This window comes from Oncorhynchus gorbuscha, linkage group LG03, assembly GCF_021184085.1.
Source record: "Oncorhynchus gorbuscha isolate QuinsamMale2020 ecotype Even-year linkage group LG03, OgorEven_v1.0, whole genome shotgun sequence".
Classification (NCBI taxonomy): domain Eukaryota; kingdom Metazoa; phylum Chordata; class Actinopteri; order Salmoniformes; family Salmonidae; genus Oncorhynchus; species Oncorhynchus gorbuscha.
This window is the reverse complement of record NC_060175.1, coordinates 43,266,401-43,283,046: the sequence shown is the minus strand read 5'-3', so window position 1 is coordinate 43,283,046 and position 16,646 is coordinate 43,266,401. Positions and strand designations below refer to the sequence as shown.

At 41.3% G+C, this 16,646-nt stretch overlaps 1 protein-coding gene across 1 annotated transcript in view; it reads left to right on the top strand.

Moving 5' to 3' along the window:
- Positions 1–4,103, top strand: part of LOC124031415 (coiled-coil domain-containing protein 3-like) — a 50,232-nt gene extending 46,129 nt beyond the window's left edge. The window contains exon 3 of the mRNA XM_046342628.1: positions 887–4,103. Within this exon, the coding sequence (XP_046198584.1) occupies positions 887–1,171 (285 nt within the window). The 3' untranslated portion in view covers positions 1,172–4,103. The remainder of the gene's footprint in view (positions 1–886) is intronic.
- Positions 4,104–16,646: the final 12,543 nt, after the last annotated feature.

The window sequence follows — 16,646 nt, the reverse complement described above, 5'->3', positions numbered from 1 at the left end:
TTTACAATTCCTGGCTAAAAAGTATCCAAAAGAACCAGGGAATCTCTTTAAATACAAGTAGACTTCACTGTTGGTCTTAGAAGATTTAACACTATCAACAAACGTGATAGGTTACTCTCCTCAGTGCTACCACTGTTACCTGATGACACCTGTCATCATTCTGAACAAATGACCTTGTGTTTATCGTTAATCATTACAGTTGTGCGTCGTCTGTCTTGAATGAAGGGAATATTCTTCAGTTGGATAGTATGTTTCCCTACAACTTAGCTGTAGAAGTTTCTCACTCGTTCTCTTGGAGATGTACTTTATCTCATACCAACCTGATATTTTTTAAACTAAAGTAAAAACACAGTACATTAGCAGATATCTTTCATTCTGAATCTCAGTGTATTCGCTTTCAAAGGATTAGGTCTAATTCGTGACATATGGGGTGAAAATTATTAGAATCTGTCTCAGACTTTCCATCACTGAAGTGGAACAGTTTCTAGATTTTGGGTTTTCAATCTCTATTGTTTGGCACAGAATAAATAATGGCTTGACATGGCCATTTAAGCATATCCCCCCTACAAGGCAAGCATTTGTTTTCTGAAATATGTTTCAAAGAAAGGAGATGAATATCTTTGCCTTCTGAAGTAAATTATAGATTTCCAAACATTAAGACGATCTAAAGATTCATACGATCTAAAGATTCAGGACTGAATTAGTGTAACAACTTGGTTGGGGTTTGTGCAATGGATCATCAAAGGTCTAAAACAATGATGGGAGCAGCATGCTAAACAACAGCCTTAGACTTTATTCTCTGAACTCACACATCATCTGAATCAATTATGATCAACTTCAATCTGGTAAACTACAGGACTGACTTCCTGCTTCCTGTTTCTTCCAGCTGCTGTGCTCGACGGTGCAGAAGGCCCTCTTTGAGGAGGAGGAGCGTGTGAAGACTCTCTCCCAAAAGGTGCGTTCTCTGGAGAAGGCCAACAGCCATCTGCGTGACAAGGTGAAGAACATGAAGCGCCTGATACGCCAGGCCAAACGAGACACCAAGGACCAGAAGACCCTTCCAATGAAACAGCTGCACAACCTCGAGACCCCCCACCCACACCAGGACACCACACAGGACCAGAAAAGACCCGCCCTCAAAAAGATCCTCACCAAGACGCTAAAAATCTGAGCCCAAACCCGCCCCTACCACCACCACCTGTTGCACTGCAGACATGGACAGGCTCAAAAGGATATAAGAACTGTATAGAATGTGACATCAGGAGAAGGAGAAGTAGGCTATAGACAGGTATTGTATGTAATAGTGTATCATGTCAAAAGCTATGGAGATAGAGGAATTGCATACCCTTAATGTGATGCAGACTAGGCACACCTCTGTTATAAGAATGTGCATTCAGCAAATCAGAAATGTTTTGTATGCTGAAAAAAACAACGATGCAGTGAAACAACGATGGAGGTTTCTTAATATTTTTACCTTCAATAATATAATACTATAGAATAGCCTTCGTAATTTCTAAATATAAATCAAGTTATTTCATACACATATACACTGTATGGATCTATAAGGAATGCCTACACTACAATGCGATAAGCATTTATTGTCATTGCAATCACATTGTGTTACTCTGTTCTTACCACAGGAAGAGTAGCAGGACAATTTAAGGAAACCCAGCTAGCAATGAGGAATCGGTCCAGAAACGGCCCTCTTCCGGGGGGCTGAACTGATCGAATCAGCTGCCCAGAATCGGCCCAAGTACATCGGGCCGTTTCTGTCTACCGGAATTCAGCTGACTTTGACGGCATCTTACCAGAATCCCCCCAGAAGAGGCCTGATGCAAATGTAAATAAATGTATAAAAAATTAACCAATTTCGTAATTTTAAATATTACTATTATACATTTTATACATACAAATTATACCCATTCACAAAAAAACACCATACACCTGGTGACCATGTCAGGGATGTCGCTACAGCACGATGGGACAAGGACATCCCAGCCGGCCCTCCCCTAGCTCGGACAACGCTGGGCCAATTGTGCATCGCCTCATGGGTCTCTCGGGCATGGCCGGCACAGCCGGCACGGGTCTCAAATCTGTAGCAATGCAGTGCGATGTAGTGTCTTAGACTGCTGCGTCACTCGGGAGGCTCCATCCATAAAGTTTTTAATGCTTATCAATTGCCTTGCACAAAGTATCAAAATACTAAACTACTACACAGGACTCTTTTTTTTATCACAGAAACAATGAGAAAATATGGGGAAAAAATTATAATGAAATGTTAATTATATAAAGCAGCCCGTGTAATCATCTGCCAGAGAGTAGCCCCAATCGGCCTGAGCCCCAAGTAATACATTTGGGCCAGATAACTCTCACCGGAATAGGCCCGAGCTCATTCTCCGCATCCTAACCATAAGTAATACTGCCAAAGGCTGCCCAGACTCAGGCCACATGATGTCGGCCACATGACTCTCAGCCGAGTGCCTCGACTCTCAGCCGGAATCGGCCCAGATTCACTGCGCTAGCTGGGAAACATTTTCTTGGATCAAATGTGATTTCCGCACACAGGCTGAGACGGCACTCTTGCTTCATTACAACTCACTGGTTATAGAACAGTGAGAACAAAACAGACGGGGGTTCGCTTCGATTGTTGACAACATGTAAGCTGTATTTAGTCTCCAAATGTTTATTGAAAACATAAATACATTTGTACAATGAGGACTTCTCTCAAACACATCGTTACACTTTTTGGTTAGCAAGCTAGTGAATTTTAGCCATTTTGGTATTGACATGAAATCAATGAAAACACCTCAAAATAAGATATGGTATCAAGAACGAGATAAAACTAGCTGAAACGAGCCAGCTACGAATCGCAAAATGACATCTTCTTGTCATTTCTTCTAGCTATCTGATCATTCAGAATCATAACAAAGCAAGGCCACATTGATGCACACTCTTCATTTCTGTGACGTTGTCAGCCAACCCGTCTATACAACTGCTTTGTTACAAACATGTATGCTGGGGGATATGGTAATCACAAAGTCTCATCCCACCGGGCCTTCCTGACCTCCTATCTCATCCAAACCTTGCTCCCATATCCCCCCTTTCCTAGGTCCCCTCATCTCAGTACCATAGAGTAGAGATCAGTGCTGCCTCTGTGAGGGTATAATATTGAAAAAATTAATAACATTCTGATAAATAAGATGGAGTGTTTGAGCTATGTTGGCAGGTCAAAGTCTCGCCCTGTAATTTTACACACCTCTCACACCCCAAACATGCCAAAGCAAAATACTGTGCCTTCCCCAGAGTGGAGTTCGATGCCAGTCTCCATGCCAGGTGAGATGCTGCTGACACCTTTTGGAGAACTAGTGGGAAAGTCAAGGAAAGGCCTACAGGTGTGCTGGCAAAACCATGCCAAAGACCTCACACTGCTGCCCTGAGGATGCGAAACCCAAAACAGTCATACTAGTTAAGAACATCTGCTAAATGACTTGAGTGTTACATGTAAAAGGTTACATTCTGTCCTTAACAACTGATGCTGGATCACCTCCACAGAGTACAGGAAGATTGATTTAGTGACAACACAGACGATAGACAACACAGATGCTAAACTCTTAATACTGTATCTATGGCTCTGATAAGCTCTCCCGACCCTTCCCTTCTCTCCCCAGTCCCAACTATAACCATTACACACTAAACAACAAATTCTGTTGAAATCTAGATGTTTCTCATTTTGCCAGTTATATGGTTATTATTAATCAATAATAACTTTATCCCAAGGGCTTCCGGGTTAATTTGTTATTTTTTTAAGATCCCATCTTTTTGTGGGTGGTTTTATACATTTCTATTGAGTGAAAAATGTGTTTTTATATTTGAAACAGGGTGCTGAGCACTCAATAAATACAACCACTAGCCAATGAGGTGTAATGTGGTACAGTAAAATATTTTTCTGTGTCAGAACTGAGAGGAGTCCCTAGTCTCCTATTATGTGTTGTACTTGGCTTTTATGTTTGTCCTCTTCAAACAATACTCATTTGGTTGCCTTTAACCTTAGTATATTCATGTATGACAGCAAATAATGAAAAAAATAAACTTTTTTTTTTACATTTGTATCGCCATCTTGCAGTTTCTCAATAGCATGAGCTTGTAGTTTTATTATTAGCGAAAATGTTATGATTGACTTCCAGGCATCCATATCTACTGTAGCATCGCAAAGATCAACTTTGATCATTCCCTAAATCTTATCCTTGCCACATACAGTATCTCCTTAAAGACCAGTACTGATTAGTAACAAACAGATCACTGTATCCCGATGGAACAAGATTGTCATAATCGAGCAAAGAAATTAAATTCAATGCCTGTAGGACGTTATTATTTGGCACCCTTCAGACACATTGAGGCTCTTACGATATGATAGGTGTTTGTTAGGTCAAGCCCACACTTCTCGCAAACACAATATATACAAAAGTATGTGGGCACCACTTAAAATTTGTGGATTCGTCTATTTCAGCCACAACCTATGCTGACTGATGTATAAACCCGAGCACACCGCCATGCAATCTCCATAGACAAACATTGGCAGTAGAATGGCCTTACTGAAGAACTGTCATAGGATGCCACCTTTCCAAAAAAGTACGTTTGTCAAATTTATGCCCTGCTAGAGCTGCCTCAGTCAACTGTAAGTGCTTTAAGTGCTGTTATTGTGAAGTGGAAACATCGAGGAGCAACAACAGCTCAACCACAAAGTGGTAGGCCACACAAGCTCACAGAATGGGACCACCGAATACTGAAGCGCCTGTTCTCGGTTGCAATACTCACTACCGAGTTCCAAACTGCCTCTGGAAGCAACTTCAGCACAAGAACTGTTCGTCGGGAGCTTCATGAAATGGGTTTCCATGGCCGAGCAGCCACACAAAACCCTAAGATCACCATGCGCAATGCCAAGGGTCGGCTGGAGTGGTGTAATGCTCGCCGCCATTGGACTCTGGAGCAGTGGAAACCCATTCACTGGAGTGAGGAATCAGGCTGGACCATTTGGCAGTCCGATAGACAAATCTGGGTTTGGTGGATGCTGGGAGTATGCTACCTGCCCCAATGCATATTGCCAACTGTAAAGTTAGCCGTCTTTCATGGTTTGCATTTCGCTACACCCGCAATAACGTCTGCTAAAGATGTGTATGTGACCAATAAAATGTTATTTGATTTGATGAGGGATGAAGCTTTTTTTCTTCAAAGTAGCTACCCTTTGCATTAATGACAGCTTTGTACACTCTTGGCATTCTCTCAACCAGCTTCATGAGGAATGCTTTTCCAACAGTCTTGAAGGAGTTCCCACCTATGCTGAGCACTTGTTGGCTGCTTTCCTTCACTCTGCTGTCCAATTCATCCCAAACATGTCACGCCCTGACCATAGAGAGCCTTTTTATTCTCTATTTTGGTTAGGTCTGGGTGTGACTAGAGGGGGTGTTCCTATCTAGGTTGTTTTGTTTCTATGTTGGCCTGGTATGGTTCCCAATCAGATGCAGCTGTTTATCGTTGTCTCTGATTGGGGATCATATTTAGGCAGCTATTTCCCCACTGTGTTTTGTGGGATCTTGTTTATGTGTAGTTGCCTGTGAGCACTCCATAGCTTCACATATACTTTTCTTTATTGTTTTTTTGTGCGGTTCACTTCTAACAAAATATTTCGAACGGATTTCACGCTGACCTTTGGTCCGAATGTTCTTACGACAAAACCATCTCAAATGGGTTGAGGTCGGGTGATTATGGAGGCCAGGTAATCTGACGCAGCAATCCTTCACTCTCCTTCCTGAATGTTTTTAATGATATTCCCACGAAGTGCAAACCAGATGGCTGCAGAATGCTGTGGTTGCCATGTTGCTTAATTGTGCCTTGAATTGTAAATAAATCACTGACAGTGTCACCAGCAAAGCACCACCACACCATCACACCTCCTCCTCCATGCTTCATGGTGAATATCGCAGGTGCGGAGATCATCCATTCACCTACTCTGCGTCTCACAAAGACACGGCGGTTGGAACCAAAAATCTCAAATTTGGACTCATCAGACTGAAGGTCAGATTTCCACTGGTCTAAAGTCCATTGCTTGTGTTTCTTAGCCCAAACAAGTATTTCCTCCTTATTGTAGTGGTTTCTTTGCAGCAATTCGACCATGAGGGCCTGATTTACGCAGTCTCTTCTGAACAGTTGACGTTGAGAAGTGTCTGCAACTTAAATTCTGTGAAGCATTTATTTGGGCTGCAATTTCTGAGGCTAGTAACTCTAATAAACGTATCCTCTGCAGCAGAGGTAACTCTAGGTCTTCCTTTCCTGTGGTGGTCCTCATGAGAGACAGTTTCATCGTAGTACTTGATGGTTTTTGCGACTGCACTTGAAGAAACTTTCAAAGTTCTCTACATGTTCTAGATTGACCGACCTTCATGTCTTGAAGTAATGATGGACTGTCGTTTCTCGTTGGTTATTTGAGATATTTTTGCCATAATATGGACTTTGTCTTTTACCAAATAGGGCAATCTTCTGTATGAACCTCTATGGGATCGGTGTCCCTAACCTGGGACGCTTGTTGCTAAAGTGCACTAATGTGACTAGAATGATGTTATAAGTAACAGCCAACTTTCCAGGACATATAAATGTCTTATATGGGCAAAAAGCTAAAATCTAACGGCACTGTCCAATTTACAGTAGCTAGTACAGTAAAAAAAAATGCCATACTATTGTTTGAGTAGAGTGCACAGCAACAAACGCTTTTATCACGCCAACTGGTTTGATACATTCACCTCTGAAGGTGTCATGCCCTGGCCATGGAAAGGCTTTTTATTCTCTATTTTGGTTAGGTCAGAGTGTGACTAGGGTGGGCATTCTAGTTTCTTTATTTCTATGTTTTCTGTTTCTATGTTTTGGCCGGGTATGGTTCTCAATCAGGGACAGCTGTCTATCGTTGTCTCTGATTGGGATTCATACTTAGGCAGCCTGTTTTGCCACCTTAGTTGTGGGTAGTTGTCTTTGTTCATGGCCTGTAAAGCCAAAGTAAGCTTCACGGTTTATTCCTTGTTTTGTTGGCGACATTTATAAATAAAAGGAAATGTACGCTCACCATGCTGCACCTTGGTTCGGTCACTTCCACCCTGATGACGATCGTGACAGAAGGTAAATAATGTACTTACAGTACATTCAGTAATCTTGCTCTGATTTGTCATCCTGAGAGTCCCAGAAATAAAAGGTAGTATAGTTTTGGGTTCTACAGTTGAACCCCTGCTGTCTCTGGTTGTCTTTTTGTGACCTAGATGAAGATAAGATCAAACTTTATGACCAATTTATGCAGAAATCCAGCTATTTCCAAAGGGTTTATATACTTTTTCTTGCCACTGTATACAGGTCAGAGAGTCTAGCTAGCTACATTTTCAGATAGCATACATTTCTAATTTTGTCAAAGTAATTTTCATTACAAATTAAAGCGTACTGTTAGCTAGCTAACATTAGCTGGCTGGCTCATTAGCTAACTTTACGTGTATGATCTGTGTAGTAATGTTATTTGTCTCTTAGAAATCCATTTGCATTGCTAGTTATAGCATAATATTAGCCAGCTAACATTAAACCTAGTTGGTTAGCTTTAGCTACAGTGCCTTGCAAAAGTATTCATCCCACTTGGGGTTTTTCCTATTTTGTTGCATTACAAACTGTAATTTAAATATATTTTTATTTGGATTTCATGTAATGGACATACACAAAATAGTCCAAATTGGTGAAGTGAAATGAAAAAAATAACTTGTTTAAAAATAATAATAATAATGGAAAAGTGGTGAGTGCATATGCATTCACCCCCTTTGCTATGAACCTTCAGAAGTAATTAGTTAAATAAAGTCCACCTGTGTGCAAACTAAGTGTCACATAATCTCAGTATATATACACCTGGTCTGAAAGGCCACAGAGTCCTCAACACCACTAAGCAAGGGGCACCACCAAGCAAGAGGCACCATGAAGACCAAGGAGCTCTCCAAACAGGTCAGGGACAATGTTGTGGAGAAGTACAGTTCAGGGTTGTTGTTTTTTTAAATATCAGAAACTTTGAACATCCCATGGAGCACCATTAAATCAATTATTAAAAAATTAAAAGAATATGGCACCACAACAAACCTGCCAAGAGCGGGCCGCCCACCAAAACTCATGGACCAAGCAAGGAGGGCATTAATCAGAGAGGCAACAAAGAGACCAAAGATAACCCTGAAGGAGCTGCAAAGATAAGCAAACATGTTTGGTGGTTGCCAAAAGGCATGTGGGAGACTCCCCAAACATATGGAAGAATGTACTCTGGTCAGATGTGACAAAAAGTGAGCTTTTTGGCCATCAAGGAAAACGCTATGTCTGGCGTAAACCCAACACCTCTCATCACCCCGAGAACACCATCCCATGATTTTCATCGGCAGGGACTGGGAAACTTATCAGAATTGAAGGAATGATGGATGGCGCTAAATACAGGGAAATTCTTGAGGGAAACATGTTTCAGTCTTCCAGAATTTTGAGACTGAGATGGAGGTTCACCTTCCAGCAGGACAATGACCCTAAGCATACTGCTAAAGCAACACTCGAATGGTTTAAGGGGAAACATTTAAATGTCTTGGAAGGGCCTAGTCAAAGCTCAGACCTCAATCCAATTGAGAATCTGTTGTATGACTTAAAGATTGTTGTACACCAGATGAACCCATCCAACTTGAGGGAGCTGGAGCAGTTTTGCCTTGAAGAATGGGCAAAAATCCCAGTGGCTAGAAATGCCAAGCTTATAGAGACATACCCCCAAGAGACTTGCAGCTGTAATTGCTGCAAAACGTGGCTCTACAAAGTGTTGACTTTGGGGGGTTGAATAGTTACACACACTCAAGTTTCTTTTTTTTTTGTCTTATTTCTTGTTTGTTTCAAAATAAAAATATTTTGCATCTTCAAAGTGGTAGGCGTGTTGTGTAAATAAAATGACACAAACCCCCAAAAAATCAAAATTAATTCCAGGTTGTAAGGCATTAAAATAGGAAAATGCCATGTGGGGTGAATACTTTTGCAAGCCACTGTCCCTGCATATTCATACATGGTAGTAACGATATGAGTTGGGATTATCGTTCCTTGTTTAATTAGCTAGCTAGCTAGCATCATGTCTACACAAAAGACTCTATGAAAGTAAACGTTCCGTTTACACCTTCTGTATCCTGTTCATGTGACAAATAAACGCTGTTTACCAAAGTTAAATTAGGATATAACGTTAGGCCAACGTAGAATTCCCTGCATTTATTTTGTCAAACTCATAACCGTAAAACATTTCTGCAATTAGCTTGCCATTCACTTGTAAATAATGATCGTGTTGTGAGTTTATTTTCCTGTAATAATGAACCACGTAACAACGTTTTCTGACGTTAAGATGTTGTCAGCTATGATATGGTCATTATTTAACTTAACCTTAGCTAGCTAGCTAGCTAACAAGCTAGAAACTAACCAAAACATTGTTTAGAAAGTTGATTTTAGTTGCCTGGTTTGCTAGATTGACATATACCGAATAGATTTTTAAACCAATGGGTTTATTGGTCTTACAATAGACCAATTATGCTATTTTGGACCACCAGGATGCTGATTGTATGCAGCCTTTTTTGTGTTTATACTTTTTCATAAAGACAATGGCAAGTCTTTTAACTTCTTGGATATAGGGGGCGCTCTTTTAATTTATGGATAAAAAAACGTTCCTGTTTTAAACAAGATATTTTGTCACGAAAAGATGCTCGACTATGCATATAATTGACAGCTTTGGAAAGAAAACACTCTGACGTTTCCAAATCTGCATAGATATTATCTGTGAGTGCCACAGAACTGATGCTACAGGCGAAACCAAGATGAAATTTCAAACAGGAAATGCCCCAGATTTTGAATACGCTTTGTTCCAATGTCTCCTTATATGGCTGTGAATGCGTAAGGAATGAGCCTACACTTTCTGTCCTTTCCCCAAGGTGTCTGCAGCATTGTGACGTATTTGTAGGCATATCATTGGAAGATTGACCATAAGAGACTACATTTACCAGGTGCTCCGGTTGGTGTCCTCCGTTGCAATTATTGCGTAATCTCCAGCTGCGTGTATTTTACCATTTGCTTCAGAGGAGAAACCAAACTGCTACGAATGACTTATCATCGAATAGATATGTGAAAAACACGTTGAGGATTGATTCTAAACAACGTTTGCCATGTTTCTGTCGATATTATGGAGTTAATTTGGAAAAAGGTTTGGCGTTGTAATGACTGAATTTTCGGGGGGTTTTCTTAGCCAAACGTGATGAACAAAACAGAACGATTTCTCCTACACAAATGATATTTTTGGAAAAACTGAACATTTGCTATCTAACTGAGAGTCTCCTCATTGAAAACATCTGAAGTTCTTCAAAGGTAAATTATTTAATTTGAATGCTTTTCTTGTTTTTGTGAAAATGTTGCCTGCTGAATGCTAGGCTTAATGCTATGCTAGCTATCAATACTCTTACACAAATGCTTGTGTAGCTATGGTTGAAAAGCATATTTTGAAAATCTGAGATGACAGTGTTGTTAACAAAAGGCTGAGCTTGTGAGCCAATATATTTATTTCATTTCATTTGTGATTTTCATGAATAGTTAACGTTGCGTTATGGTAATGAGCTTGAGGCTATAATTACGCTCCCGGATACGGGATTGCTCGACGCAACAGGTTAATGAATGTCCACGTAACATGCTCCATAACACTAATAAGAACAGAATATAAACAAACATGGGTACGAGGACCCGTCGCGCACCTATACAATAAACACAACACTGACAATAAACAATCTCTGACAAAGACATGAGGGGAAACAGAGGATTAAATACACAACAGGTAATGAATGGGATTGAAAACAGGTGTATGGGAAGACACAAAACCAATGGAAAATGAAAAATGGATCAATGATGGCTAGAAGACCGGTGACGTTGACCGCCGAGCACCGCCCGAACAAGGAGAGGCAACGACTTCGGTAGAAGTCCTTTGTAGGCATGTTGGGCGAGTTGGAACAGGTGTATTTCTGAATCAAACACACCAAATAAATATAAAGAAGGATTTTATCGAACAAAACTTCCAATGCTTACTTACAGGCTCTAACCAATGATGCGGGGAAAAAAAGAAGGAAAAAAAACGTGTGTGTAAGTAAAGAAATAAAACAGTAAACAATACATTTAAAAAGGAGTAGCAAGGCTACATACAGACAGACACCTGTTAGTCAGACTTGTTGAGGTAGTATGTACATGTACAGTAGGTATCGTTAAAGTGACTATGCATATATGATGAACAGAGAGTAGCAGAAGCGTAAAAAGAGGGGTTGGGGGGTGGTGGGACACAATGCAGATAGCCCGGTTAGCCAATGTGCACACGATGCAAATAGTCCGGGTAACCATTTGATTACCTGTTGAGGAGTCTTATGGCTTGGGGGTAAAAAAAACTGTTGAGAATCGTTTTTGTCCAAAACTTGGCACTCCGGTACCGCTTGCCATGCGGTAGTAGAGAGAACAGTCTATGACTGGGGTGGCTGGGGTCTTTGACAATTTTTAGGGCCTTCCTCTGACACCGCCTGGTGTAGAGGTTCTGGATGGCAGGCAGCTTTGCCCCAGTGATGTACTGGGCCGTACGCACTACCCTCTATAGTGCCTTGCGGTCGGAGGCCAAGCAATTGCCATACCAGGCAGTGATGCAACCGGTCAGGATGCTCTCGATGTTGCAGCTGTAGAACCTTTTTAGGATCTCAGGACCCATGACAAATCTTTTTAGTTTCCTGAGGGGGAATAGGCTTTGTCGTGCCCACTTCACGACTGTCTTGGTGTGTTTGGACCAATCTAGTTTGTTGTTGATGTGGACACCAAGGAATTTGAAGCTCTCAACCTGCTCCACTACAGCCCCGTCGATGAGAATGGGGATGTGCTCCTTTTCCTGTAGTCCACAATCATCTCCTTAGTCTTGGTTACATTGAGGGATAGGTTGTTAATCTGGCACCACCCGGCCAGGTCTCTGACCTCCTCCCTAAAGGCTGTTTCGGCGTTGTCGGTGATCAGGCCTACCACTGTTGTGTAGTCAGCAAACTTAATGATGGTGTTGGAGTCGTGCCTGGCCATGCAGTCGTGGGTGAACAGGGAGTACAGGAGGGGACTGAGCACGCATCCCTGGGGAGCTCCAGTGTTGAGGATCAGCATGGCAGATGTGTTGTTACCTACCCTCACCACCTGGGGGCAGCCTGTCAGGAAGTAACAGGGACCCTTGTGATTGCAACCAGATGAAGATCTTCAAAGAAAAGGGATTTATTTTAGCGCAATTTCTGACTTCCACGATGCATCTGCTTGGTTGGAAAATGTTTTTAATGCTTTTGTATGAGGGGGGCTGCTCTCAGATAATCGCATGGTGTGCTTTCGCCCTAAAGCCTTTTTTGAAATCTGACAACGCGGCTGGATTAACAAGAAGTTAATATTTTAAATTATGTATGACACCTGTATTGTCATGAAAGTTTAATATTACGATTTCTGTCATCTGAATTTGGCGCTCTGCAATTTCACCAGATGTTGTCAAGGTGTGTCGCTTGATGCACGCCTAGCCCAAATTAAGATCAAATTCTTATTTTCAATGGCAGCCTAGGAACAGTGTGTTAACTGCCTTGTTCAGGGGCAGAATGATATATTTTTACCTTGTCAGCTCAGGGATTCAATCTTGAAACCTTTCCGTTCCTAGTCCAACACTCTAACCACTAGGCTACCTGCCGCCCCACAATTGCCCAACACCAGTGCCTGACCTCGCTAATGCTCTTGTGGCTGAATGGAAACGTCCTCTCAGCAAAGTTTCAGCATCTAGTGGAAAGCCTTCCCAGAAGATTGGAGGCTGTTGTGGCAGCAAAGGGGGGGACCAACTCAATATTATTTCCCATGATTTTGGAATGAGATGTTCGATAACCAGGTGTCCACATACTTTTGGTCATGTAGTGTATGTGGTTGGAAGGAGAGACAAAACAAATATTGCTGAAAAATATAAACGCAACATGTCAAGTTTTGGTCTCATGTTTCATGGACTGAAATAAAAGATCCCAGAAATGTTCCATACACACAAAAAGCTTTTTCTCTCAAAATGTTTGCACAAAGTTGTTTACATCCATGTTAGTTAGCATTTCTCTTTTGTCAATATATTCCATCCACCTGACAGGTGTGGCATATCAAGAAGTTGATTAAAAAGCATGATCATTACACAGGTGCACCTTGTGCTGGGGACAATAAAAGATCACTCTAAATGTGCAGTTTTGTCACATATCACAATGCCACGGATGTGTCAAGTTTTTAGGGAGTATGCACTTGGCATGCTGACTGCAGAAAGGTCCACCAGAGCTGTTGCTAGAGACTTGAATGTTAATTTCTCTACCATGGGATTTAGAATTCCAAGGGGTACAATATTGACACCAAAGGTTACTAAACGATTACATACATATTGTCATGGAATGTTTGGTGCCAACAAGGATAGTTTGCCAAACTCTTTTTATCTATGGATCTGGTATTTCAACATCGATGTATACAGCCAAATGTTAGAGCTACCACCATGGAGAACTTAGTTGCAAAGAGAGCATACAGAACTTTCCAGACAAGACTCAAATCAAAAACAGACAAGATTTTTTCCTCTGTTCTGCTGTGTGACAGCTTGTGATCGATTCCTTCTGGCATTTATGGGGTCTTCAATGTGATACAAAGTGAATAAATCATGATCTCTTTTGCATGAATACAAAGCAGGATTCTAAATAGTCAGCCCAGATAAGAACCTTTTCCTCGAAAGATCCTTTTGTACGGAGTTAAGTATAGCCACGGAGGAAGGATCATTTCCGATCTGGAATAATCTTGGCAGACCATTTTCTATAAAAACTTTCAACACAATTTCCAGGAGAGAACTGAACCCAATCTCTTCCATATGGGGCCGTTTCATAAAAGCGAGGGAACAGGGAAGTAAAACTCAGAAATGACAACATTGAAAACACATTTTGCAGTGTGTTAACCTATTCCAGTGGTGGAAAGGGAGACATATCACAGATAATAAGATTGTGGGCGACTTTTACGAGCCCTTTCTCTCTGTTTGGGGCCTCTGGCGGGCCTCGGTTGACCTCTGAAGGGGAGACAGTTACAGAATATAACTCTCTCCATTTCTCCCCTCCACTCTCTCAAAGCACTACATCAGACAGTTTTGCCTGCAGGAATATGTCATAGCCCTGTGGAAGTGGGCCAATGATGATACATGTACATACGCTGCCTTTTCAACATAAAACCCCAGCAAGCTGCTGCAAAACAGATGTCAGACAATATGGTCACATTTGTGGAGGTCCTCCCTGGCGCATTCAGCCTAATTATAGACCTGGTTAATTTATCTTTTATTTATGTGGTTTGGGATTTTGTTGTTTTTACAGTGGGGCAATAAGTATTTAGTCAGCCACCAATTGTACAAGTTCTCCCACTTAAAAAGATGAGAGAGGCCTGTAATTTTCATCATAGGTACACTTCAACTATGACAGACAAAATGAGAAGAAAAAAAATCCAGAATCACATTGTAGGATTTTTTAAATGAATTTATTTGCAAATTATGGTGGACAATAAGTATTTGGTCACCTACAAACAAGCAAGATTTCTGGCTCTCACAGACCTGTAACTTCTTCTTTAAGAGGCTACTCTGTCCTCCATTCGTTACCTGTATTAATGGCACCTGTTTGAACTTGTTATTAGTATAAAAGACACCTACCTGTCCACAACTTCAAACCGTCACACTCCAAACTCCACTATGGCCAAGAACAAAGAGCTGTCAAAGAACACCAGAAACAAAATTGTAGACCTGCATCATGCTGGGAAGATTGAATCTGCAATAGGTAAGCAGCTTGGTTTGAAGAAATCAACTGTGGGAGCAATTATTAGGAAATGGAAGACATACAAGACCACTGATAATCTCCCTCGATCTGTGGCTCCACGCAAGATCTCACCCCATGGGGTCAAAATGATCACAAGAACGGTGAGAAAAAAATCCCAGAACCACACGGGGGGACCTAGGGAATGACCTTCAGAGAGCTGGCACCAAAGTAACAAAGCCTACCATCAGTAACACACTACGCCGCCAGGGACTCAAATCCTGCAGTTCCAGACGTGTCCCCCTGCTTAAGCCAGTACATGTCCAGGCCTGTCTGAAGTTTGCAAGAAAGCATTTGGATGATCCAGAAGAAGATTGGGAGAATGTCATATGGTCAGATGAAACCAAAATATAACTTTTTGGTAACTCAACTCGTCGTGTTTGGAGGACAAAGAATACTGAGTTGCATCCAAAGAACACCATACCTACTGTGAAGCATGGGGCTGTTTTTCTGCAAAGGGACCAGGACGACTGATCCATGTAAAGGAAAGAATGAATGGGGCCATGTATCGTGATATTTTGAGTGAAAAACTCCTTCCATCAGCAAGGGCATTGAAGATGAAACGTGGCTGGGTCTTTCAGCATGACAATGATCCCAAACACACCGCCCAGGCAACGAAGCAGTGGCTTCATAAGAAGCATTTCAAGGTCCTGGAGTGGCCTAGGGCCAGTCTCCAGATCTCAACCCCATAGAAAATCTTTGGAGGGAGTTGAAAGTTCCGTTTTGCCCAGCAACAGCCCCAAAACATCACTGCTCTAGAGGAGATCTGCATGGAGGAATGGGCCAAAATACCAGCAACAGTGTGTGAAAACCTTGTGAAGACTTACAGAAAACGTTTGACCTCTGTCATTGCCAACAAAGGGTATATAACAAAGTACTGAGAAACTTTTGTGATTGACCAAATACTTATTTTCTACCATAATTTGCAAATAAATTCATAAAAATCCTACAATGTGATTTTCTGGATTTGTTTTCATCTCATTTTGTCTGTCATAGTTGAAGTGATGAATTACAGGCCTCTCATCTTTTTATGTGGGAGAACTTGCACAATATGTCTCTTCGTGAACTTTTTATACAATTTAAATGTTGGAGTATTCTGATTACTGGTATAATACACGGTAAGGGGATTTCTGTCAGTCTTCTCTTGGAAATGTAGCATTAATTATCTATGTCAAATAGCTAGGTTGGGTTTCAATCCAATCTCAGGTTATTGGCATGAAGGTTTTTAAAGAAATGTTCCCATTCATGCTAAACGCTGTATATGTTCGGAAATGATCTGCAATGCCTATAGCCCATGATCGGATGATCATGATCGGATTGAATCCTGGCATAATTTCATGCAATATACAATTCCATACACATACAGTTTGTGAGAATCTCATTAGGTTCTCAAACCATCTTTGTATCACTTCCATGTATATTTTTGTATTTCTCTCTCTCCTGTTTCCTACTGTCATCTGTCTCAGGTCTCTTGTGTTATTAAACAGTTGAGAAAAACAAATGATTGAAGAAAATGAGATGGCACCCTGTTCCCTATAAAGTGCACCATTTTCGACCAAAGCACTACGGGTCCCCGTATGATACATGTTTCATTGTGTAATGGTTGAACCTGTGATATATCACCTCCTGAAGATATTATATGAAACGCTTTGGCAACAGTGCAGTTTGGCAGTGTCAGTTGTCACAGTA